Source organism: Garra rufa, chromosome 12 (assembly GCF_049309525.1).
Source record: "Garra rufa chromosome 12, GarRuf1.0, whole genome shotgun sequence".
Classification (NCBI taxonomy): Eukaryota; Metazoa; Chordata; class Actinopteri; order Cypriniformes; family Cyprinidae; genus Garra; species Garra rufa.
The window spans coordinates 29,334,400-29,358,878 of record NC_133372.1 but is presented as its reverse complement, the minus strand read 5'-3'; the positions used below and the strand labels follow the sequence as shown (position 1 = coordinate 29,358,878).

The window sequence follows — 24,479 nt, the reverse complement described above, 5'->3', positions numbered from 1 at the left end:
TGATTGTACTAGCAAAAACACATTGAAACTATGGGTAACCTGTGTATGGGTGATCTAAAGTAATGTTCCTATAATATTTCATAATACATTCGTTTTTTGAAACAAAGCTTCTGCTAATGCAAGGCTTCTTTAAAGATATGAACGCAATATGCAAAGTTTTGAACACTGGACGGCCTGTGTTACAAATAATGACTGTTTTGAGTTTTGTATCTAGAGTTTTGAAAAATGACATTAAGGTTCAGTTATTAGTGCAAAAACGATTGTAAAAAACTGTAAGTACTAGTATCTAATTAATAAGTACTAGTACCTAATGATTAACTACTAGTACATAAAATTATGCACTAGTCACAACTGGAATACATACTAGTCAAAACTGAATAGTTGATAGATCCCCATAGAAATCAATGGAATTTTTTTTAATTTGTTACTAGTAACAACAGAATAGTTACTAGTCACTATCAAAATAAGTACTAGTACCTAATAAATAAGAACTAGTATCTATGAGTACTAGTACCTATTAAATAGATACTACTATCTAATGAATAAGTACTAGTACCTAATGAATAAGTACTAGTATCCAATAAATAAGTACTAGTATCTATTTAATAAGTACTAGTATCTAATAAAAAATAACTAGTGTCTAATAAATAGGTACTAGTATCTAATAAATAAGTACTAGTATCAAATAAATAAGTACTAGTATCTAATAAATAGGTACTAGTATCTAATAAATAAGAACTAGTATCAAATAAATAAGTACTAGTATCTAATAAATAGATACTAGTATCTAATAAATAAGAACTAGTGTCTAATAAATAAGTACTAGTGTCTATTTAATAGGTACTAGTATCTAATAAATAAGAACTAGTGTCTAATGAATAAGTACTATCTTTTAAAAAAGTACTAGTAGCTAAAGAATAAGCAGCTAATGAATACTAGTACTTAATGGAAAAGATACTAGATCTAAAAAATAAGTACTAGTATCTAATGAATAAGTACTAGTACTTAATGGAAAAGACACTAGTATCTAAAAAAATAAGTACTAGTAATATGAAAATAGATAAAATAGATATTAAATCTCAAAACGGCTTGCCATACGCTCTGTCGGTAAACATCTTCCAGTCAGCTGCCGCGGGGTGGCGACAAAAAGCACGGTCCTTACGTATGTAAATGAGAAATGTAGTCGTCACCGTATACGTAGCTCTGTAAACATGGCGGAAGTTCAGAGGCGTCAACGTGGGGAGGAAGAAAGGCGCTGCGTTCAGAATGAAGCAATGTGAGCCGAGGAATGAAGCGGCGGAGATGGCGGACCCAACGTTGACAGTACTCTGCAAACTTTTAGCTGCCGGCTTTTATGGAATCAGCTCTTTCCTGATAGTGGTAGTGAACAAGAGCGTCCTGACCAATTACAGGTAAGAAGACTTTTTACTGGAGTTACATTACTCTATTTTGCAAGTGCTTGACTGTCTCTAGATGCAGAATACTTGGGATAGTTGGCAACTTAGTTATTGCAGCAATATCACTCTGGTACGGAAGGACGTTGATCTTCGTGGGCTGATTTGAACATACAGTGTAAGACTGAAGTGCAATGTTATTACAATGCATTTAGGGACATATGTTTCTTAGACATACACCATTGTGATACTGTAGTATTCTTTAAAGTACCTTGGAGTAGGCTTCTAAGGTTTATATCTTCTCTGTCCACATTCCATTTTTGTAAGCATAGTGAGCTACTGCCTGATTTAAACGGTTTAAAATGATGATTTTACAGAGTTTGCCTTTGTCTTTTCCTTTTAAATGCAAGAAGCCTGAAATGTGTACAATGTGTTTTGTATGGATCAAAGTGAGTCAGTGATGTAAAATAATAGTTACTAAATCTGACAATCAACACTACATTTTATATGATAGATTGTTTTATAATAGCAATAACTTAAAGAATCATATAAAGAATCAGTCTTTGCTAAAAAGCACTCTTTCTGAACAGGTTCCCCTCTTCGATATGTGTTGGCATTGGTCAGGTGGGTTTTCTTTTGTCAGATCAAAGTTTTTCTCACTTTCAATACACATTTACACATTACGTTACAAAGCAGAGTGTCATGTACATATTACGACATTCCTCTGCAGATGCTGGCAACAGTTGTTGTGTTACGGGTTGGAAAGGCCCTCCGGGTGATTACCTTCCCAGAGTTTGATGGTAGCATACCTAGAAAGGTGAGGAATGCTGGCTCTTTAAACTTTTACGTGTTGTCACGTGTTCTTCACGTATACTATTGAACAGTGTTGCAAGTTTCTGTTGACGTGGAAAAAGATACCCACATGGGGCTGCAAAACAATGGTGCTTTGTAAGTGTTGCTCAACTTTCTTCTACCTATCTTTTTGTAATTGCAGACATTTCCGCTACCTCTACTATATGTAGGAAATCAAATAACAGGACTCTTTGGGACAAAAAGACTTAAGTATGATAACAACTTAAAATAAAACCATTAATACATCTGCGTTATAGTTTTGTAGCTTATACATTAATTTGTTCTCCTTTCTTCAGCCTGCCAATGTTTACAGTATTGAGGAGGTTTTCTATTCTCTTTACAATGCTGGCAGAGGGCTTCTTGTTAAAGTAAGTGAAAGTTCTCCCACTGCAAATAATGTTTCTGATAGCTTACCTGTAATTCATTAATATTGTGGTGATAAAAATATGACTAGTTTATTCCTCATTACAGGAAGAAGTTCTCCCGGCCAGTTCAGCTGACAGTATTTACTATGATTCTAGGGGCCTTCGTAGCTGCAAGGTAAAAATTTCCATGACTCATTGTTTGATATAATTCAGCCTTATCTTAGTTTTTTTCTTGCCAGCTTAAATATAGTTATTAGTAATTGTAGTTAATTACAGGAGTTAATTATACATCTCTGTCTTAGTCATCAAGTATGATGAAATAATACTTGATAATACACTTCTAATAACATGTTTTTGATGACTTCTCTAATATTTCTTGTGCAGTGCTGACTTGGCTTTTGACCTGCAAGGGTACGTGTTCATTTTAATGAACGATGTCTTAACTGCTGCCAATGGAGCTTTTGTGAAACAGAAACTTGACTCTAAGGTAAGGAAAGCAACACATTCATGGTAGAGATTACTCAAATACCTTGAGTTCTCCCTCAAGAAGCAGCTGTTCTCTGTAGTCATTTTCTGAGATATACTACTTTCATATGCTTGCACAAAATGAAGCAACTCCTCATGGATCACTAGTTAGGAAACATTTTGTCCTCCTTTTTTGAGTTATAAGTCTGTTTTCCTTGCTGTCCTACTCGCAGTCCTTTCGGAACACATCTGAAACCTATTTCTAGACCTGGAACTGCTGTTTTACATGATTGTTGTAATTTTAGGTGCTTTCACTTTTTTTTTTTTTTTTTTTTTTTTACTTCACCCAGTTTGAGCAAATAAGTTGTTCACATGCATGTTCTAACATTTCAAGCACTGGTTCTGTTTCAGTATATTTAGAAGATATGCCTGTGCTTGTATTTGATGAAACCGAGAGTGCTGGCAACATGAGCAGTGTTTATTGCATTACCCCACTGGCTTGGACTGAAAAAAGAAGTCATGTGTGTTCTATTTGAGGCCTTCGGAGAGAGTAGATTTATAACTGTCTTTATAACTGAAGAATGTGGACTATGTGGAACTACAGATTTATCTAAAGCACTAACAAACACTGAACGCGGAAGTCAAAATTTTACAACCTGTTAAAGCTAATGCCCAATGTCTGAAGAAAGACCTTTGGCTCACTTCAGGTGTTTAAAAAAAAGAGAGCTGCTAGCGTCGATAGTGCGATGGTAGAGGGAATCATGACATGGCATTACTGTACCTCATTTTGTCTGACTCTATATATATGTTTTATTTGTCCTATAGGAGCTGGGAAAGTATGGTCTGCTGTATTACAATGCTTTATTTATGATTCTTCCAACACTGCTGTTAGCACATGTTACAGGAGATATCGATAAGGTAAGTTTTTTTTTTCCCCTTTTTTTTCTTCAGTTAATATGATTTATTTTATTGTGATTTTATTATTTAATTTTTCTCAGGATGCATATAAATAGTGTGCTTGTCAGTCCATGCTGCAACTAAATTGATGGCTGAATTCTATATTTATTTTTCTAGTTTAATGGCATTAAAAAATATTTGACACAGTTATTGCAGGGGCAGGGCTAAGGTGGCCACCCCATTCACAACTGCTGCTTCTCTTTTTTTTCCCTGACAAGAAATGTTTGTTTAGTCGCAGAATGTCTTTATGACCACATCAAATGGCAGACTTTTCAGGTGTGCACTCCAATTTTACTTCAGTTCCAGGTGCCAGTCAAACAAGCATGGGAAAGGTCCCGGTGACAACAAGGAGCTTTAGTAGAACAACATTGAACTGCGGTCAGATGAGATGTTGTCAGGCAGTATTTCAGTAAAAACTAATTTACCTGTCCTGTCAGCCATTATACTGTGCTGGTAGTGTGTGCTCTTCAGTTGCACACAGAAATGCGGTAGCATGCGCTGTAGCCTGTATCATTTCATATTAAAGCACAAATAAAACTATGAGCATACGTGTCAGATCCGCGTTACGTTCAGCAACGGTAGCTCTTAAAGTAATAGCAGCCAAATAACCTAATAACCCAGCTGCTGTGATATCTATTATTATCTAAAACAAAAGAAAAAAGAGGAAATCCATGCATTTTGTAGCTTTGAGGATGTATATTTAATTTGCTATTTAGTGTTTGATAACTTTATTCAATTTTTGTATATTTCCTACTTGCTCAGGCACACGTATATAATGGGTTTCTGTGAAGATTGTTTTAAGTTCACTTAAATTAGGTTTGTTTTTCTAATAAAGTCTAATTAATGTTCAAATTGCTAGCTGTTCGTTATACTGTAATGTTGAATGGCTATAGTCAATGGTTAAATATTAGAAAAAAAACAATTTCCTAGAGACATCAATAATATTGGTATCACTGATACTCGCCTTCAGTCATAAAAAATAACTAATATTAAAAATATACTGTCTTTATGTTGTTTCTACATTAATTTGAAGATTAAATGTGAAATTATTGCAATATAAAAGTAGATTTACAAACTTTAATTGTTAGGTGGGATTAATCACCATTAATTTCAGAAAAAAACTGTGATTAATTATTTTTTTAATCAATTGACAGCACAAATAATTATATATTAATTATATAATATTTACAGTTGATGTCAATTTTACATCCCCCTTTCAGAATCTGCAAAATGTTTATTTTAAAAAATATTTTACAAAAGTAAGAGGGATCATGCAAAATGCATGTTGCATCTTGACCTGAATAAGATATTTCACATAAAAGATGTTTAAATATGTTAAATTTACCCTGATTTACATACCCTATATGCATGTTTTTTTTTTCCTTCTGGAGCATCAGTGAGTGTTTGAACCTTCTGTAATAGTTGCATATGAGTCCCTCAGTTGTCCTCAGTGTGAAAAGATGGATCTCAAAATCATAGATCATAATCATTGTCGGAAAGGGTTGAAATACACAAAATTCTGCTAAACCAAAGAATTTGTGGGACCCGAAGGACAGCAGGCAGTTTAACTGTTCAGGAGAACCAAGGGACTCATGAATAACTATCACTAAACAAAAAAACACAGCTATGAATCATTCAGATAACAACACAGTATAAAGAATCAAGGGGATGTAAACATTTGAACAGGGTCATTTTTATAAATTCAACTATTATTTTCTTTTGTGGACTATATGTAAACGTCTTTTATGTGAAATATCTTATTCAGGTAAGTACTAAATAAACAATAACATGCTTTTTGTATGATCCCTCTTACTAAAATGTAAAATAACATTTTGCAGATTCTGAAAGGGGGATGTAAACTTTTGACCTTAACTGTATATACTAGATCTTAATATTTAAAATATTTGTATTAATTATATATTTATATATTGTTTTATAATATACATTTTATGCGTTTGTGTTTTAAACACTATAATTTATATGTTTTCTCTAGCAATGGTTATTGGCTCATTAATAATCATTAAAATGTAGTTGCACACATACAGCAGATTATATATAATACATTGTGTTCACATACCAGACCTTAAATAACCCCAGGACTCAAGTCCATCTCTCAACAAGACCTCATACCCACCGATGATCTGGCAACCACGAACCCACCATCTGCTCAGCTGCAGTGAGCTCACATTGCCAGAGAACACACGCCATTAGCCGATTGGAAAGACTGCACGCTTGTCATAAATTCTCTTGAAATCATAGCAAGCTGAATGACATAAATTTCATCATGCTTGTTGCTGCTTGAACACTTTTCCCATGACAAAATAACTGCAATTTCTTAGTCAATAAGTGTGCTACATCCTGGTCTTTTTGGAAAAGCAACATGAACACAAGGCTTAGCTGTTTGGAAGGTTAGGATGACAGGGCCCTGCTCCATGAATGCCTCATTTTATTTAGCTCAGTGTGTTCTCAGGGAGGCCCCAGTTTATTTGGCAGGCGTTGCTTCAGGAAGGAGTGAGGACAGGAGGCAGTGTGTTTCTTGCACAAAGCTGCCATTATACCAGTCAGCGTAACTAGCAAAGTGAATCTAGTAGCTTATGAAGTTATTTGTTAGGTGTATTCCTTTTAGGTGTGTTCCTCACCACTTTTTAGACTGGTTGAGGGGGTTTGTTGTCTTCTACTTACCATGTGAATACATTCGTTGCCGTTTCAACCATGATAGCTTATGAAAAAAAATATGGAAAGTTCTCTCTGTGTTATGAGTGACATTTTACCATACAAGAGCTTGACCTACAAATTTCCCTTCCAAACAGCTCCATAACTGTGAAATGTAATGGTTAACTAAGGTAATAACTGTTTGTGTTATTGAAAGATCTCTAGGCAATGATTCCCATTTAGTTTGTCCTTCCATGAATCACTAAATGTCTTTTTTTTCCTCTAGGCTTTTGATTATGACGGCTGGTCAGATGTGCTTTTTATAGGTCAATTCGTTCTCTCTTGTATAATGGGGTAAGTTGAAATAGAAACTATTTGGTTAATACTAGGGTTGTCAAAGTTAGTATAACTTAAATATGTTTAGTGGGATGAATGTGCTTATTTACTTTGTTTTATCAATTTTATGTGAGTACTAAAATCTGTTTGCCAGTAAATGTTTGTAGGGTGTAATTTAATTGTCATAAAAGCTCAACAAATAATATATCACCATACTCAAACAGAAATGCAAACACCAGCAGATGACAGCAGCCAGTGCCTGTGCTCTGTACAGATGTAAGATCACGTTTAAGGAAAGCTGCAGAGGAAAATCTTTATTATTTTTGGAGAAGTACTTTGAGCTCCTGATGATGTATTTTCATTGGTTGACTAAGAACTCGAGTAAATGCACAAAGAGTAAATGTTAATGTTTTGTGCATAGATTCCTCTTGCATAATGATATGAGGAATGAAGTTATAGTACATTTAACACTAATTTGCAAAATCTAGTCATTTCAATGAAAATCTGCACGTTAAGAGAAAACTTTCCCATTTTCTTCAAGATGTTCATGGGAATTTACAACAATGACTAACTTTGGAAACCTGTTTCCGCCACTGAATAAAAAAAATAAAAAAGGTAATTGTGACTTTATCTCACAATTCAGACTTTTTCTTTTCTTCTTTTCTTTTTTTCTTGCAGTTGCGAGGTTACATCTCACAATTCTGACTTTTTCTCAGAATTGTGTGATACAAACTCAAAGTTCTGACTTTTTTTCTCAGAATTGTGAGAAATTTGCAATTGTGAGAAAAAGTCTACCCTTTAACCTTTTTTTATTTTTTTGAGTAATCTGCAAGACATAAACCGTCCCCGCCTCAAAATTAGACTTTATAACTCGCAATTTTCTCAGAATTGTAAGATAAACTCACAACCGTGAGTTATAAAGTGAGAATTGTGAGATAAACTTGCAATTCTGAGAATTGAAACCAGAATTGTGTAGTAAGCTCGCAATTGTGAGTTATGTCAGAATTGCAAGACATAAACCCGCAATTCTGAATAATAAAGTCAGAATTGTGAGTTTATTTCTCATAGTTGAATTTATATCTTGCAATTTTGACTTTGTAACTCAATTGTAAGCATTTAAGTCAGAATTGTGAGAAACTTGCAATTCTCAAAACATCTTTTCCCCCTCAAAATTGGACTTTATAAAACACAATTATGATTATGATATCTTGCAATTCTGGTTTTATAACTTGCAGTTGTGAATTTATATCTCAGAATTTTAAGAAAAAGTCCGAATTGTGAGTTTGTATCATGCAATTCTGAGAAAAAAAAGTCAGATTTGTGAGATAAAAAGTCACTACACCCTTTTAAATGTATTATTTTTCAGTGGCGGAAACAGGCTTCCATAGTCTAACAGGAAGTCAGTTACTGCAAAATTTTGCCAATGTGACCGCACCTTTACACTCACAAAGAGATAAACATGATTTTAATGGTAAAAAATCCCATAAAAATACTGTGGTAAAAGTGTTAATTGGTTAATGGCAAATTCCCTTATTATATTATATGAAAACCTGTAATAAATTGAAAGGGAAATTTCCCAGAATTCTGTTTGACACTTCACATTTGATAGTTTTTCATTGAAGTATGTTTCTTATTAGTTATATATTATGTTGTTAAATAGTTTATTGCTTTTTTTGTGTCCATGTTTTAAATTTGTGTCTCACACCACAAACCTATATGATAGTATTTACCTTTTTTTTTTTTTTTTTTTTTTTACTTTATGGGGGTCATGAACTGGCTTTTTAAAATGATTTTGTACTGTTCTCTGAAGTCCCCTTATAATGTTATCAAGATTTTTAAGTAATACACTATTTTCTGTCCTGTTTTGACCCCACTCATCAGAACGCTCTGTTTGAATAGGTCTGGTGGATTGTAGACTCGAAAGTAAATGCCCCCAGTGGGTGTGATTGGCTCACAGTTGTATTTGTTTAACAACCTACATCCTTCATAGATGGATGCATAAATACTCAGTACATATCAAATGATCTGTAATAACATACAAAACAATAGTGAATACATAATAAAAACAGTTACTCACACTTGTGTGCTGCGACATTACTGTCGGATCCAATGTAGTCGGTACAGCATCGTCTTTTAGTTTCAGTCTTTCTGAAAATCCCATGACTGATTGTGCCTTGTTAGTAAACAAATCTGCAACAAAGCGAAGTGAACAAAGAACTGACGTGTTCTGGAACTTCATTAAAAATAAAGTTCATCCACACTTTCCTGACATTGGGATCAGAAGGAAGGCAATGCAAAGACTCAGTTCATTTCTCAGTACATGACCTCTTTTAAAAAAATTAACAATGTAGATTTATGATTTCAGGAATTAGACATTTCCTTAACTTAATCTTCTTTCGGCACGTTTACAGGTTTGTTTTAATGTACTCCACCGTACTTTGCACTCAGTATAACTCTGCGCTAACTACTACCATCGTCGGCTGCCTAAAAGTAAGAGTGTTTCTTTCCTTAACATGCCAAGATACAGTTTCTCCTGCTGCTTTTTTAAATTACTGACTTTTTGTATCTCTGCAGAATATATTAGTGACATATATTGGAATGGTGTTTGGAGGAGATTACATTTTCTCATGGACTAACTTCATTGGTCTGAACATCAGGTAAGAAGTGTGCTCTGTGTCCCAGAAGGAAACAGATGGGATGCATGGATTTAGTGTGACGCTAATGATCTGATTGCCTGTACTTGTCTTCTCAGTATTGCTGGCAGTCTGGTGTATTCCTACATTACCTTCACAGAGGAGCAGACCACCAAACAGAGCGAGAATGCCAACAAACTAGAGGTCAAAGGGAAAGTGTCTGTATGACCAGTGTTTTGACGTTTGTTGGTGATGCACAAGGCTGTATCTGTGAGTTTTTGTATTTCTCACGAAAGTAAGAAGTCACTCCTAAGATTTCTTTTATTATTATTGTTATTATATGAAGATATTTGGACATCGTCTCAAATGAAAAAGGTTCAGAAAGTTTCAAACATGCTGGAATGTGTTATTCCAGTGTAAATATTTGCCTGTTAATTTTCACTTCTGTTAAGAAGTGCTGTCTGTGTTACAAACCGATGGTTTGTGTCCTGCAATGTTGGACACATGCCACAAATTGGGAATGAGGACTGTCATTAGTGTTGAAACACCTGTTGTATTGTCTATTGAAGAGTACTTTTAAAGATGGGTTTTAGTCAGTAAGGCTATTTATTTTTATGAGAGTTGTTTTTTAATGCTAGGATTGTAAATTGGGTTTTATTGTTGGGAAAGATTTATTCTAGCTATAAAAAGGGAGTTTAACATACATTCTTTAAATAGTCTTGTGACAGTTCTGGTACCCTGTTACACAACTTGAGTTTTATGGTTTTTAGGAATGTCCCTTCATAATTTGAATGATTAATGGAAAGTGAGTGTTTGAGTCTGTAAAATAAGGTACGTGTGCGAACTTACAGTCGAGGTCAAAAGTTTACATCACCCTTTCACAATCTGCAAAATATTAATAATTTTACCAAAATAAGAGATTATACAAAACGCATGTTATTGTTTTTCTAGTACTGACCTAAATATGATATTTCACATAAGATATAGTCAACAGTATTATTCTTAATACTGTGTTCTTACCTGAATGATCCACAGCTGTGATGTTTTGTTTGGTTTAGTGGTAGTTGTTCATGAGTCCCTTGTTTATCCTGAACAGTTAAACTGCCTGCTGTCCTTTAGGTCCCACAATTTTAGTTTTTCATCTTTTCACACTCAGGTCAACTGAAGGACTCATATGCAACTATTACAGAAGGTTCAAATGCTCACTAATGCTCCAGAAGGAAAAAATCATGCATTAAGAGCCAGGGGGTAAAGACATTTTGAATTTGAAGATCAGGGTAAACTTAACTTTGGTCTTCTGGGAAACATGTAACTGTATTCTGTAGTCTCTGAAGGGTAGTAATAAAATGGGGGAGAAAAAAAAGATTTTTAGGAAAAATAAGAAATGTACAAATCTGCATTCTGTTCAGAAGTATTCACTCCCAGCTCTTAATGCATCGTTTTTCCTTCTGAAGCATCAGTGAGCGTTTGAACCTTAAGTAATAGCTGCATATGAGTCCCTCAATTGTCTTCAGTGTTAAAAGATGGATCACAAAATCGTAGTCATTGTTGGAAAGGGTTCACAAAATACACAAAAATGCTGGAAAACCAAAGAATTTGTGGGACCTGGAGGATTTTTCTGAAGAACAGCAGGCAGTTTAACTGTTAACAGTTTAACAACGATCACCTAAAAAAAAAAAAAAAATAGACATCTGTGGATCATTCAGGTAAGAACACAGTATTAAGAATCAAGTGTATGTAAACTTTTGAACAGGGTTGATTCTATAAATTTAACTTTTTTTTTTCTTGTGGACTATATGTAAAAAAAAAATATATATATATATATGAAACATCATATTAGGGTCAGTACTAAATAAACAATAACATGCATTTTGTATGATTCCTCTTATTTTGGTCAAATAATTAACATTTTGCAGATTCTGCAAGGGGGATGTAAACTTTTGACCAACTGTATGTAGATGTTTAATTAGAGATCTTTTGATGACAAGCTTTAAAGATCAATATTTTGTGTTAAGCGTTCTCAGTGTTATACAGTGTTCAACTGGACAAATTCTTATAACTGCTTTTGTAATTTTTGTATTTGGGAATGAGATGCAGTAACTGTTTTGTACTGATGGAATCACGGCAAAGGTAAAATGGTGTAGGAATTGCACTTTAACAGTTTACAGGTTTTCTCATTTATCAGTGATTTAATAAGGATATTAGTTTTGCAAGAACATTGTAATATAATATACATAAGCATTTCAGTATTTTGATCTGTCTTGTAGAACGTTTATGCCTTTGGGTGAATCAGAAAGTGAAATGAGAATGTCTCCTGCATTTATGTTTGATGTTGGTATTTTTGACAAATCCAAAATGCTAGTCTGAAAATATCACATTTCTAAGTTATTTCTTGGGCTATATTTGTTGTCCATCTGGAAAACATGATACATTCTGCGGTTACTGAATGAATGTATGTCTATTTTCATTCATGTTTGACACTTTTTTTTTTGAACATTTTGTTCATTGCCTAGACTAGAGATTCTATTTTTATTTTTATTTAGCAGATGTGCATTTTTGTGCTTTATTTTTCAACACTGATGACATATTGTAACTGCAGAAGTATTTTATGTTTATTTTATTTTTCCATGTTTTTATTCATTTTAGTTAAAGAAACTTTTCTTTATCAAAGTCATATCTGCAAATTCTCAGTGATTGTATCAGTGAGAAACGGAAAGTGTATAACATTCAAAATACCTCAAATATTTCATTTTCGGATGTTAACCAAAATAAAATCCTTTTTCGTTTTTCAAATTGCCTATGCTTCTGTTCTGTGGTAATAAATTGTGTACTACTTTTCTTAGGGTTGTTTGTTATTTGTTACATGAAGCCACATGGGTTGTCTAACAAATACAAATTAAAAGCATAATATTGATTTATGTTGAAGAAAATGTTGCTGCAAATAATCTTAAATACAGACCACCTCCTGCTAATTCTCATCCAAGTTTTAGGTCTACAAAACACGCTGTTGTATTTTTTAGCTGGTTATAGCTACCCATGATGGCTGCTCCATGTAAAATAAAATAAAAACATAAGCAGTGTTTTTTTTTTTTTTTATGTGAGTGTACATGATTTTCAACAGTTTTGAATTACAGTTTGGTAATATGTTTGAAATGCGTTCTTTAATCATGATAATGAGAGGAATTCTTGTTTTTGAAATACTCTTGTGTTTTCCAAATACTACTGACAGTAACTATTTTTTGCTTGTTACTCTGGCGCAGTGTTTGGGTCGTGACATGACTTTTATTTTGTAGTGTTCACCACAGTAGTGTAGCTCTCCTCATTTTCAAACACATTTATTATTGCTGGCTTCACAGAACCTACAAGTACTATGGCGGAGGTAAGAGAAACATTACAAATTGCAGCAAATAACACATTTGAGCGGTCAGTGCAACCTTAATAAACTTAACTTCATTTTTAATTTTGAAGTATTTCACCGATGACGTTCTTCCTAACATTCAGCCCTGAATAATTAGCAAACAGGTTAGGGCGCCCAATTTGAATGTGTTAGCAGCTAGCAGCTAACTTGTTGCCTGAGCGCCAAACTCACATCCAGTTTGTTTATCAGTGTTTATATTACGCAACGCCAACACTGCATAATAAATTATAACATATTATATGCTATTATTTCGAGTCTCATTCATTAACATGGGGTTATATGTGGTTTGACAGATTTGCCTCTGACTGTAGATAATAATTCATAATCAGTTCATATATAATGTTTTCTCTTACGGTTTTTGTTTTTAAAGTTTAACATATAATTGTATTCTAGTGATTAAAACGTCTTGTTTTCTTTCTAGCCCTCCTTAAGTGGTTCAGGCTCGCAAGGTAAATACTTCAGCTGTTTTTATTTTACTAGCAATAACAAAATGAATGTAGGCTGTATCAAAGTGTCGATATTACTACCATTCAAAAGCTTTTGAACAATAAGATGTTTTAATGTTTTTAAAAGAAGTCTCTTCTGCTCAACAAGCCTGCACTTATTTGATCTGAAGTACAGCAAAAACAGTCAAATGTAAAAAAAAATATTATTGCTATTTAAAATAACAGTTTTCTATTTTAATTATATTTTAAAATGTAATTTATTCCTGTGATTTCAAAGCAAAATTTTTTGCATCATTACTCCAGTCTTCAGTGTCACATGATCTTTCAGAAATCATTTTAATATTTTGATTTCCTGCTCAAATAGCTATTATTATTATGTTGAAAACAGCCAAGTAGATTTTTTTTCAGGTTTCTTTATCTGAAATAGAAATCTTTTGTAACATTATAAATGTCATGTTTACTCCATGTTTCCCCTATGTTTTTGTGTGGAATTTTAATACATTTAAAGCATCCTTGCTTAAAAAAAAGTGCTAATTTCTATAATTTCTTTCCCAAAAATCAAGGTAAATGCTGATTTTTTTAATTCATCAAAGAATCCTGATAAAAATGTACTCAACTGTTTTAAATATTATTAATAAATATGTTTCTTAAACAGCAAATCAGCATATTAGAATGATTTCTGAAGGATCATGTGACACTGAAGACTGGAGTAATGATGCTGAAAATGTAGTTTTGATCACAGGAATTACATTTTAAAATATATTCAAATAGAAAAGTTTTTTTAAGTAGTAAAAATATTTAAAATTTGTACCGTTTTTGCTGTACTTTGGATCAAATAAATGCAGGCTTGGTGAGCCGAAGAGACTTTAAAAAACATTACAAATCTTATTGTTCGAAAACTTTTTGCTAGTGTATATAGAATAGATAATTATGTCAATAAATAAAAAAATGTATGTTAAATAGGAGCACATCCAGTGGTCCAGGATGAGGACAAAGACTTCGATCCATCAGCAGACATGCTTGTACATGACTTTGATGATGAGCGGACAATGGAGGAAGAGGAAAAGCTGGAGGGAGAGACCAACTTCACCACTGAAATTGATGAACTCACTCGAGTATGGACCATCTGTGTCAATACATAGTGTTATGATGATATGATAAGGCACATTAAATATCCTTCCTAGGTTATTGATTCATAAAATTGCTACTCTCTGGTTTGGTAGGAGGGAGAGATGCCCATTGAGGAGCTCCTGAAGATGTATGGCTACAGCACTGGTGGGTCTCCAGAGGAAGAGGATGAAGAAGTTCAAGAGGAGGATTCTTCAGAGAATAATTGCAGCAGCCATAGTAAACTCAAGGTAAAGAACAAAGTTTCTACATGAAAAACAGTGAATTTATATGTTTTTGTGTGGATAAACATAGTAAATCCATCTAATGATTGTGTTGGCTGTCAGGAGGATGAAAAGCAGGAGCTTTTTGAACAAGAAGATGAGGAAGTGCAGTCGTCTGGTGAAGAGCCTCCGTCCTGCAGTGTTTCTCACAGCACAGCTCAACTCCTCTATCGGCCTCGGCCATCCAATTACTTTGAAAGTATGATTATACAAATATTTCACAGCATGGTACACATCTCTGAAAGCTTGTTTACTTGTTTACTTTTTATTTTTTGTGGTAAAAGCTAAAAAAAAAAAAAGACTCAGAATGCAGAGAAAAAAGGCAATTGCGATATGTAAACTAAAAAATTAAAAGGAAAAAATAAGGATTGCGAGATATAAATTTAAAAAAGTTTATATCTCGCAAAAAAGTATGAATTGTGAAATATAAACTGGGAACTGGGAATTGGGATGAACAAAGTTTTAACTTTCTACACTACCAGTTAAAAGTTTTTGAACAGTAAGATGTTTAATGTTTTTTAAAGAAGTCTCTTCTGCTCACCAAGCCTGCATTTATTTGATCCAAAGTACAGCAAAAACAGTAAAATGTAGAAATGTTTTTACTATTTAAAAGAACTTTTTTCTATTTGAATGTAGTTTAAAATGTAATTTATTCCTGTGATTTCAAAGCTGAATTTTTAGCACTATTACTCCAGTCTTCAGTGTCACATGATCCTTCAGAAATCATTCTAAAATGCTGATTTGCTGTTCAAGAAACATTTATTTTTTTTGGAAAGGAAAGAAATTATAGAAATGAATACTTTAAGCAAGGATTCTTTAAATTGATCAAAAGTGATGATAAAGGCATTTATAATGTTACAAAAGATGCTATTCTTCTGAACTTTCTATTCATCAAAGAAAACTAAAAATTCTACTCAATTGTTTTCAACATAATGATAATAAATGTTTTTTTGAGCAGCAAATCAGAATATTAGAATGATTTCTGAAGGATAACGTGACTGGAGTAATGATGCTAAAAATTCAGCTTTGAAATCACAGGAATAAATTACATTTAAAAATATATTCAAATTGAAAACAGTTATTTAAAATGGTAGAAATATTTCACAATTTGACAGTTTTTGCTGTACTTCGGATCAAATAAATGCAGACTTGGCGAGCAGAAGAGACTTCTTTAAAAACATTAAAAAAACTTTTGACTGGTAGTGTACATATCAAAAATTCCTGAAAAAATTTATCACCGTTTCCACAAAAATATTACATATAACTTTTTTTAACCTTCATAATAAGAAATGTTTCTATATATCTACCAAATCAACATCACACACTATATTATTAATTATATATTGTTTTAAATGTAACAAATGTACACTTGCAGAAATGTTTTTCAAATATTATGCTATTTAGTAGATGCCTTGTAGGACCAGCAGATGGTGATATAGATTCAGAGTCTAACTAGATAGGGCTCTCTGTGACTTTTTGTTTTACAGGGGATGAGGAAGAATCTGAAGATGATGATTATATTCCATCTGAAGACTGGAAGAAGGTAGAATTCTGATGATTTTCTCTCAAATGTTTTATTTTTATTTTATTTATATATATTTTTAAAGATTTTAGACATGGATTTTTTTTTCTTCTGTCATTTATAGGAGATCATGGTTGGTTCAATGTATCAAGCAGAGACTCCTGTTGGCCTTTGCAAGTATAAGGACAATGAAAAAGGTGACAGAACTGAAAGATATGCTTATTTAGATGTGATGTATAAATATTTAATACATATATCCTATATATACATTTTTGCTTGTCTCTTATAAATGTAGTATATGAAAATGATGATCAGCTTTTGTGGAATCCGGAGTTAATTCCAGAAGAAAAGGTTGTAGAGTATTTAGCCGAGGCCTCGAAATGCAGTGGAGAAGAGTCTGGTGTCAATGCAATTCCTGAAGGATCTCACATCAAAGACAATGAACAGGCAGGTCACCATGCAATGGCTGTTTACTTAAATCAGATTGAGTTTTACCTTTTGACATTATGTTGTAACACATTTCTTTGCTTAAATTTCAGGCTCTTTATGAATTGTTTAAATGCAACTTTAATGCAGAAGAAGCTTTAAGAAAACTGAAATTTAATGTGAAGCCTGCCAAAGGTGAGTGTTTGTGTGTGTAAAAAGACGATGCTACACATTTTCTGCAGGTCTTATAAAATCTTAATTCAAAAATAGTTTGAATTTCTTAAATTAGAGCATAAATCATTGGTATTAAATGCCAAAACCATTTGATGCACTGCAAAAAATTATATTCACCGTAGTATTTTTGTTTTCCAATACGAGTGTCTAGGCATCCTTAAATTAAGATTTACTTGAGAAGCAAATTTAAAATGTCTTGAAAGTCTTGGAAAAATTATAATTTAGTGAGTTTATGATTAAAACAAGAACAAATGTCAATAGAGTATGAAAACTTGTTTTCCCATTGAATTTTTCAGATATTTGTTCTTGTTTTAATCATGAACAAGCTTTATTTTAGTTTTTTAGAAAACAAGACTTTTGTCATTGCTTCTCCAGGAAAAGTATCTTGATTTAAGAATCTTTACACATTTATACACAAGAACATGAAGGGTTTTTGCACTGTAAGGATTGCAAAATGAAATGTTAATATGGAAATGAAATATAATGTACTGTATATTCATTACAATACTATTGTGTGCCACAATAATGTTTCTGAATTAGCTTTACTTGGGTGCTTTTTGCAGCAAATATGGGTATGATTCATATGACTAATTAACCAACATGTTATTAATCAGATTAAAAGTATTTTAATCTATTAAAAGCTTAGTACAAAATAGGGTTGCTTCTGCATGAAGTTTATAATAACAGCATGTTCTTCTCCAAACTCTTGACTTCTATGAAGTAATGTTTTTCAGTATGTTATTTTGGGAAGTTTGAAAAGCTCCGAGCTCAAGCGCAAGAAGCATTCAAGCCTGTGATTATGTCAGTCAACATTCTCTCAATCTGTCACCTGAACTAAAATCTCTCTCTCCCTCAGAGGAAATGTCAGTTTGGACGGAAGAAGAGTGTCGAGGTTTTGAGCAAGGACTTAACTCTTATGGAAAAGATTTCAGCTCAATACAAGCAAACAAGGTTAGTGTTCAGTCGCATTCCTCATTCCAAAACCTAACAGGGCCAAATATGACTGCTGCTATACAATTTCTACAGTTCGAATCACAATTTAGAGTAATCAGTTGGCTGTTATTGTTCACATAGGTAATTGTTACTTAATTAAACTTTTCCAGGTGAGAACTAGATCTGTAGGGGAATGTGTGGCCTTTTATTACATGTGGAAGAAATCTGAGCGTTATGATTTCTTTGCACAGCAAACCAAGCTTGGAAAAAGAAAATACAGTCTTCGTCCTGGAGTTTTGTAAGTCAGTCGTCAATACCATGTGGCACATTGAAGGTCACAAGTCTAAGTCCTCTAATTAAACTCTGTATATAGAATCAGATGCTGTGTAAGGTCATATCCTGCCTGGTGTTTGTTTGGCATTACAGAGATTATATGGAGTGTATTTTGGAGAGCACTGAGTCCAGTGGATCTTCGTCTTCACCTCCCACCTCTTCAAACAACGGCAAACACCCGTCTGAGCCAGAGAGTGACGCAAACGTTCAGAATGGTCAGGCTCATCAGACACTTATTTTTGTTTTACTATATATATAGATATGTAGATATAGATATATAGACAGACAGAGAGAGAAAGTTGTGAGATATTATAATTTAAAAATGTAATTTATTTTTGTTATGGCAAAGCTGACTTTTCAGCAGCTATTATTCTAGTCTTCAGTGTCACTGATACAGAAATCATATTAATGTTGACCAAATCAGCAATCACCAAAAACCCAATCTCAATTCACAATTCGAAGACTGCATTCACATAATGTTAATTTTCATCATTATTTTTTTCTTCATTAAGTGACACATTTTTCAAGTTAATCCACAAAATAAATTATTCAGTATTAAATGTTAAATGTATTTTTTACTTTTTCTCTCAATTCTGACTATTTCTCAGAATTGTAAGAATATAAACTCACAATTTTTACTTTTTTCCTTTCTTTTACTTTTTTCTCACAATTCTGACAGATCTTGCAATTCGGACTTTTTACGAAATTAAATAATAATAAATCTGTCACAACACAGTTAAAGAGCCACAAATGGTATTTATTGTTTACTTTTCTTTAAAACATTGCATCAATTTAAATCTGAGACCTTGTTTCGTAACCTGCTCTGTGTTGTCTGTTGGCATGTTGTCAGTTTTTCTCTTTGTTCCCCAATGTATTTTTCACTGCGTGAGAACGTGTAGTGTTTTCGTGTTCGGACATGGCAGCAGTAACTAAAGAGGGCGGGTTTTAACAAAGGGTCAATTGCGAGTCATAAAGTCCAATTCTGAGGCGGAAAAAAGACTGATCTTTTTTTTTTTTTTCTTCTTCAGAATTTTAAGTTTATATCTTACAATTACGACTTAAATTGCAATTGCGTGTCTAAGAAAATTGCAATTCTAAGAAAAAAAAAACCTCAGAATTGTGAGTTTATATTGCAATTCTGAAGAAAAAAAAAGTCAGAATTGCGAGATAAAAAGTTGCAATTACCTTTTTTTTTTGTTGTGGCAGAAATGGGCTTCTTTAATTTTCTAACAACATTAAATATTAAAGGTTACCTTTTGATTTCACAGGTGTAAGAAGCCAATCCTCCAAGGCCCTTCTCCGTGCCACAGATGACACATCTCAGACAAACGGCTCCATCACGTGTCCAGATATATCTACTGCAAAGTCACCACCCTGCTCTAACCCTGATGCCAGCAGCCCAAGCACACAAATCATGGAGATCACAGTCAAACAGGAGGAGGAAGATGAACACTGTGAGCGACCTCTCAAAAGGCTTCGGACTGACACAGACCACAGCAGTGAAGGGTCTGTCCACCATAACAAAACAGAAACCGTCTGACTTACCAGCAGAAACCCAGAAAAAAAAGACACCAAACTCCTGACCTCAGATAAGGGGTTGATACAGGCCCTGTTTTTAGCATGAAGGTAGCTGAGATGTGTGTGTGTGAATTTCAGGGATGCAAATGAAGCACATTTCTGTCCTCTCACATTACTGCCGCTGAGCTCAGTTCATATCTCAAACACTCATGATAGACTGTCATATCAGACAGTCAACTCTGTAGCACTATTTATTGATATAGGTTAAGATGATCAATGTTATTGTGTTTGCTCTAGGTTGTTCGAAAGCAACTTCTGACAGCTGACTGTATTTTAATGTGAAACGGTGTGCAAAACATTGCTCTAGCTGTAAATGCACACTGTGGAAAAGCCCTCTTGAGTTTCTATGAAGTATAATACTGTAAATATTCGAAATCTAAAATTATTATGAAAGAAAAATACACTTTTGTATTTGGAACATTTTGAAAAATTCAGACGGTTGTAAAAATGTCCTTTTTCTAACTCTGCAGCATTCCATCCTTGTCATTTCTGAATTTCCTATTTGACCAAAGTGAATGGTTGATATTGGTCTTTTAACGCAAAGCATTTTTAGAAGATATTTCCTCTTTATATGAAATATTGTCTTATTTTTGTATTTGATAGCTATTTATTTTTTTTAATCAGATATTGGTGACGCATGAGGCCAGTATACAGAGTATATTTGTATAGGCTGGAGCGAGTAGTGTTGAATTAAAAAGGCAGCGCAGAAATGAATGGTGCTATTTATTCTTTTTCTCACTGTGAGAATGTCAACCTATCCTTAAGATATCATTTTTTACGTTTTTCTAGGACCTGTTATTCCTGTCAGAAATGGTAGAGGAACGTGTGAATCTACAGTTTCCAAAAAATGGTTTTCATTCATGTCTGCATAGCTCAGGAAAATAAGTACAGAAACATTATAGGGTGTGTCAAATAGATGTCCATTTTCAATTAGTGAACTAATTCATTAAACTCAAACTATTTACCCACATATTGTCTCGTGATTACTGTTGTGAATCAAATTTTGTCACCTCATTATCACATTTTAGTAAAGCGTACTGTATGCTGAATAAAGCTATATAAGCTACATCTGTTATCCTCTCTTTCATAAGGTCTAAGTTCACACCAAGTGAACTGACCTGATTTTAAACGTTAAATTGATCATGTGGTCCAAGAGCTTTTGTTTGTTGTTGTCTATCTATATGCCTGAACAGCAGATGTCAGTGTTGCTCTTAATATAGCTGGAAACAGAACTATAAACAGAGTCATTGCTTGTTTTATACCAAACACATTATTTCACAGAACAGAGGAAGGGTGCTCGAATTTGGGCTACTCACCACATGAGGTCCCCAAACTATTTAAAGGCTGAATACCGACATTTAACCCTTTCAGTGAACAATTAACCGCTCCAAAAAAAAAAAAAAAGAGCTGATATTGTTTCTCTAGAACAGTGATTCCCAAACTTTTTTCTGGGGACCCATATTTTAAAGTCGATAAATCCTTGTGACCCAATAAACATTAGGCCCATATAGTTCATATATCACGAAGAGAACTTATGCATTAACAAAATATGTATGACCATTTTTAAGGTCAGTTAAGCTTCCACTTAACTATTTAAAAGAGATACAGATATTTGACAAAGCACAATTTTTTTTTTATTTACCTGTTGTTGACAATAAGTAAAATGCAGAGGTGAAATGAGAAAGGAAGAGTTGACAAGGCATCTCATTGTTTTCATATTATCATCATTACAGTGTACACAATTTATACTTAATGAGACAAAGTGCAGAATAGGGCAGTTAATCATTTGTTTTTCTTCCTATCATCAATAAAACCAGACAGACTCAATGCATGCCTTTCATATAACATTCAATGCTTTACATCTACCAGAATATGAACATTAAGTTAAATCAAAAACAAGTTTCTTACTGAAATATTTTTTGAGAACTTTTTTATGCACCCACTGTGACCACATTTACTCAAGTAAGATACTTTGAGGCAAAATACATAATAAAAATACAAAATAAATACAGTCTATGAGTGCAGAGCGCAGCTAAAGGAAAAAAAAAGGCAGAAGAAAACGTCGAGCTCCCCCGTGCGGCTAATAGGTGAACTACACATATAAATTTTAATCAAGAGTATATAGCACACTGAAAAATAGTGCTCGACCCATACAAAATCTCCCGGGACCCCGCCTTTGGGAATGACTGCTCTAGAATAAGCTACATACGCCTCTGCTTTATTTATTTTTTCCTGACTGAACCACGTGAGAAAACCAATGACACATCAAGTTGTGTAGTTCAGGACCGAAGATTCAGTCTGTATCAAGGATGGCACAGAAGCAGAACATAAGTACGCATAAGTGTATGACCCGACGGCTGCTGAAATGTTCCTGGAATACTAAACACAGAGTTTAGCATTCAGCTTCACAAAATCATTCTTTGCTTTGTTCTACAGACGTGTCTGGTTGCCGCTCTCTGGGGAACATTGTTGGAGATGCCTCAGCTGCTGGCTCCATTCACGCTGGAAGAGTCTAATTCACGATAAAAACAGAATAAAACAGGACAGCCAACACACGACACAAAGATGTGAAGATGTGAAACACAAATGAATATATATGGAAGACAAAGGAGCGTTTCGAGACAATACCAGACGACGAGATGTTTTATTTTAGGTGAGAAACAAAGCCTAAACTTTGGAGCAATACTGCTAAGGTATACTGACATTATATATTGATTCCAACAACATAAGAGATTTAAAATGCAAAATCAAATAAAAATGGGTAGATGAAACGTCTATCCACCTTTTTCCTTCCTGTACGAGTTGGCGCAGCCATTTGTAAATGTTATGGGTCTGGCTTCTGGTCTTATCTGCCTCCACCTATTTTTAGCTGTACAAAACAGCTGGTTTTGCTGCTTAATAGTGCAAATTGGTGTCTTAACATGTTATTTTAATGTATTATCTTTATTAATGAAAAGCACAATAAGTTTGTAGTGCAAACAGTTTTAGCATATAATGCACGTTTAATGTCTTTTTGTTATTCCCCTTTAGTGGCTAATAAACCGGAAGTCTCACCAGAGACTGTCTTTGCTGCATTCCAGGCAGGTTTTTGAAAAATCACGACTTCAAACCACGACTCTTGTAGCATTCCAGGCTAGTCACGCCAAAGCGCATTTATTATTATTAATTTGATTGCAACGTTATATTGTCCTAAAGTCTATTTTTTTTCACCGTGTACCACTTATAACACTACATCCGTAGGGCCTGTCGTTGTTTCGTGGGCTTTGTGACGTCAGACTGCAGAACTGGGAGTACTTCGATATAGTATGAAGTCATTGGTTTGACTGCCGTTCGAGTGCACTTTCACGGGTAGATGGTTGAAAAAACACGGTTAACGGTTTGCCTGGAACGTGGCATTAATATAGGGAGATGAGAGGGTCTGTATTACTATTGGATAAAGTGTAATGGCCAACTTGGATCAGGTGTGCCTTACTAACCAATCACATTACAGCCTTAACTGAATAGTTTTGCGACACTCAAATACGGTTTATGGATACCATAGAAATGAATGACAAGTGCTGTAAACTTAATCCCACCTGTCGCTAAAATTCACTCACTACTTCTTAAAACAGCATTTTTTTCATGGTAAACTCTAAACGTAATTCAATCCAAAAGTATTGTTTAGTGTAAAATATGTTGAAGATATTAGGTGGTTAGTTCATTAAATTAGTTATTAGTTTTTTTCTTCTAAAATGCTGTTTATTTAGCATAGTAAAGGCCCTTCCATTGACAACCATTAAGTAAAAACGGCCTCTGGTTTCCTTTCCGTTAGCATTAGCCCCTAATCTTTTTCGGCGAATGGTTGGAGGCTTGCCTTCTAGTGGCTTTAGTCTACTGGTCACTCTTGTATATAGCCAGAAGAACACAGGAGCTTAATTAAAACAAACAAACAAACAAACAAAAATGAAAATGTAATTCAAATTAGTAACTCTGGACAAATTCAGACCAAATCTGACGTCGAAATCGAATCCAGGCAAACCTAGACTAGATGACGTTCATAAACTTAAAGAGATAGTTCTCCAAAAAATGAAAACTTTGTCATTAATTATTCACCCTCATGTTGTTCCAAACCTGTAAGACATTTGTTCATCATCGGAACACAAATTACGATATTTTTGATGAAATCAGAGAGCTTTCTGACCCTCCATAGACACATTCAAGGCCCAGAAAGGTAGTAAGGGCATCATTAAAATAGTCCAAGTGACATCAGTGGTTCAACCGTAATGTTTTGAAGCTACAAGAATATTTTTTGTGCACAAAGTAAACAAAAATAACATTATTCAACTATTTCTTGTGTTCACATCAGTACCACAGGTGTGAAATGACATTGGGGGTTAGTACATTTTGGTTGCAATATCCCTTTAACAAAAAGGCAGAAAGGATGGAAACAGGAACAGCAGCATATTGGGTTTTAATCCCAAATGCTACTTTTGATTTCCCTGTCCTAATCAGTATTACCTTCATGCTTTCCCTGCCCTTTTTCCAGATCCTTGTTTATTTGTGAA

General features: G+C 33.9%; 2 protein-coding genes across 3 annotated transcripts; both read left to right on the top strand.

Annotated features, from left to right (window-relative positions):
* The first annotated feature begins 1,222 nt into the window (after positions 1 to 1,222).
* slc35d1a (solute carrier family 35 member D1a) lies at positions 1,223 to 12,441 on the top strand. The gene is made up of 12 exons (XM_073851360.1): positions 1,223 to 1,412; positions 1,985 to 2,018; positions 2,125 to 2,211; positions 2,389 to 2,456; positions 2,543 to 2,614; positions 2,718 to 2,786; positions 2,996 to 3,098; positions 3,902 to 3,994; positions 6,972 to 7,039; positions 9,433 to 9,511; positions 9,596 to 9,678; positions 9,774 to 12,441. Exons 1-12 carry the CDS (start codon positions 1,267 to 1,269, stop codon positions 9,880 to 9,882), a joined length of 1,011 nt encoding a protein of 336 aa, XP_073707461.1. The 5' UTR covers positions 1,223 to 1,266; the 3' UTR covers positions 9,883 to 12,441.
* A 567-nt stretch (positions 12,442 to 13,008) lies between these two features.
* On the top strand, positions 13,009 to 21,001 carry mier1a (mesoderm induction early response 1a, transcriptional regulator). 2 transcript variants are annotated; one of them, XM_073851865.1, is made up of 13 exons: positions 13,009 to 13,033; positions 13,494 to 13,521; positions 14,482 to 14,633; positions 14,742 to 14,876; positions 14,973 to 15,108; positions 16,397 to 16,452; positions 16,556 to 16,628; positions 16,727 to 16,878; positions 16,971 to 17,052; positions 17,948 to 18,042; positions 18,276 to 18,322; positions 18,451 to 18,572; positions 19,626 to 21,001. In XM_073851865.1, exons 1-13 carry the CDS (start codon positions 13,025 to 13,027, stop codon positions 19,895 to 19,897), a joined length of 1,359 nt encoding a protein of 452 aa, XP_073707966.1. In that variant the 5' UTR covers positions 13,009 to 13,024; the 3' UTR covers positions 19,898 to 21,001. The 2 variants fall into 2 exon arrangements, with proteins under 2 accessions (XP_073707966.1, XP_073707965.1); XM_073851864.1 differs by having other exon boundaries at positions 18,195 to 18,322.
* Positions 21,002 to 24,479: the final 3,478 nt, after the last annotated feature.

Bases quoted from the DNA above. Each gene is read 5' to 3' on its own strand.
- slc35d1a (XM_073851360.1), top strand. From the start codon at position 1,267: ATGAAGCAATGTGAGCCGAGGAATGAAGCGGCGGAGATGGCGGACCCA. The intron at 2,787-2,995 runs GTAAAAATTTCC...TTTCTTGTGCAG, and splicing joins GGGGCCTTCGTAGCTGCAAG to TGCTGACTTGGCTTTTGACC. The intron at 9,512-9,595 runs GTAAGAGTGTTT...GTATCTCTGCAG, and splicing joins CCATCGTCGGCTGCCTAAAA to AATATATTAGTGACATATAT.
- mier1a (XM_073851864.1), top strand. The intron at 14,634-14,741 runs GTATGGACCATC...CTGGTTTGGTAG, and splicing joins AAATTGATGAACTCACTCGA to GAGGGAGAGATGCCCATTGA. The intron at 18,043-18,194 runs GTTAGTGTTCAG...AAACTTTTCCAG, and splicing joins GCTCAATACAAGCAAACAAG to GTGAGAACTAGATCTGTAGG.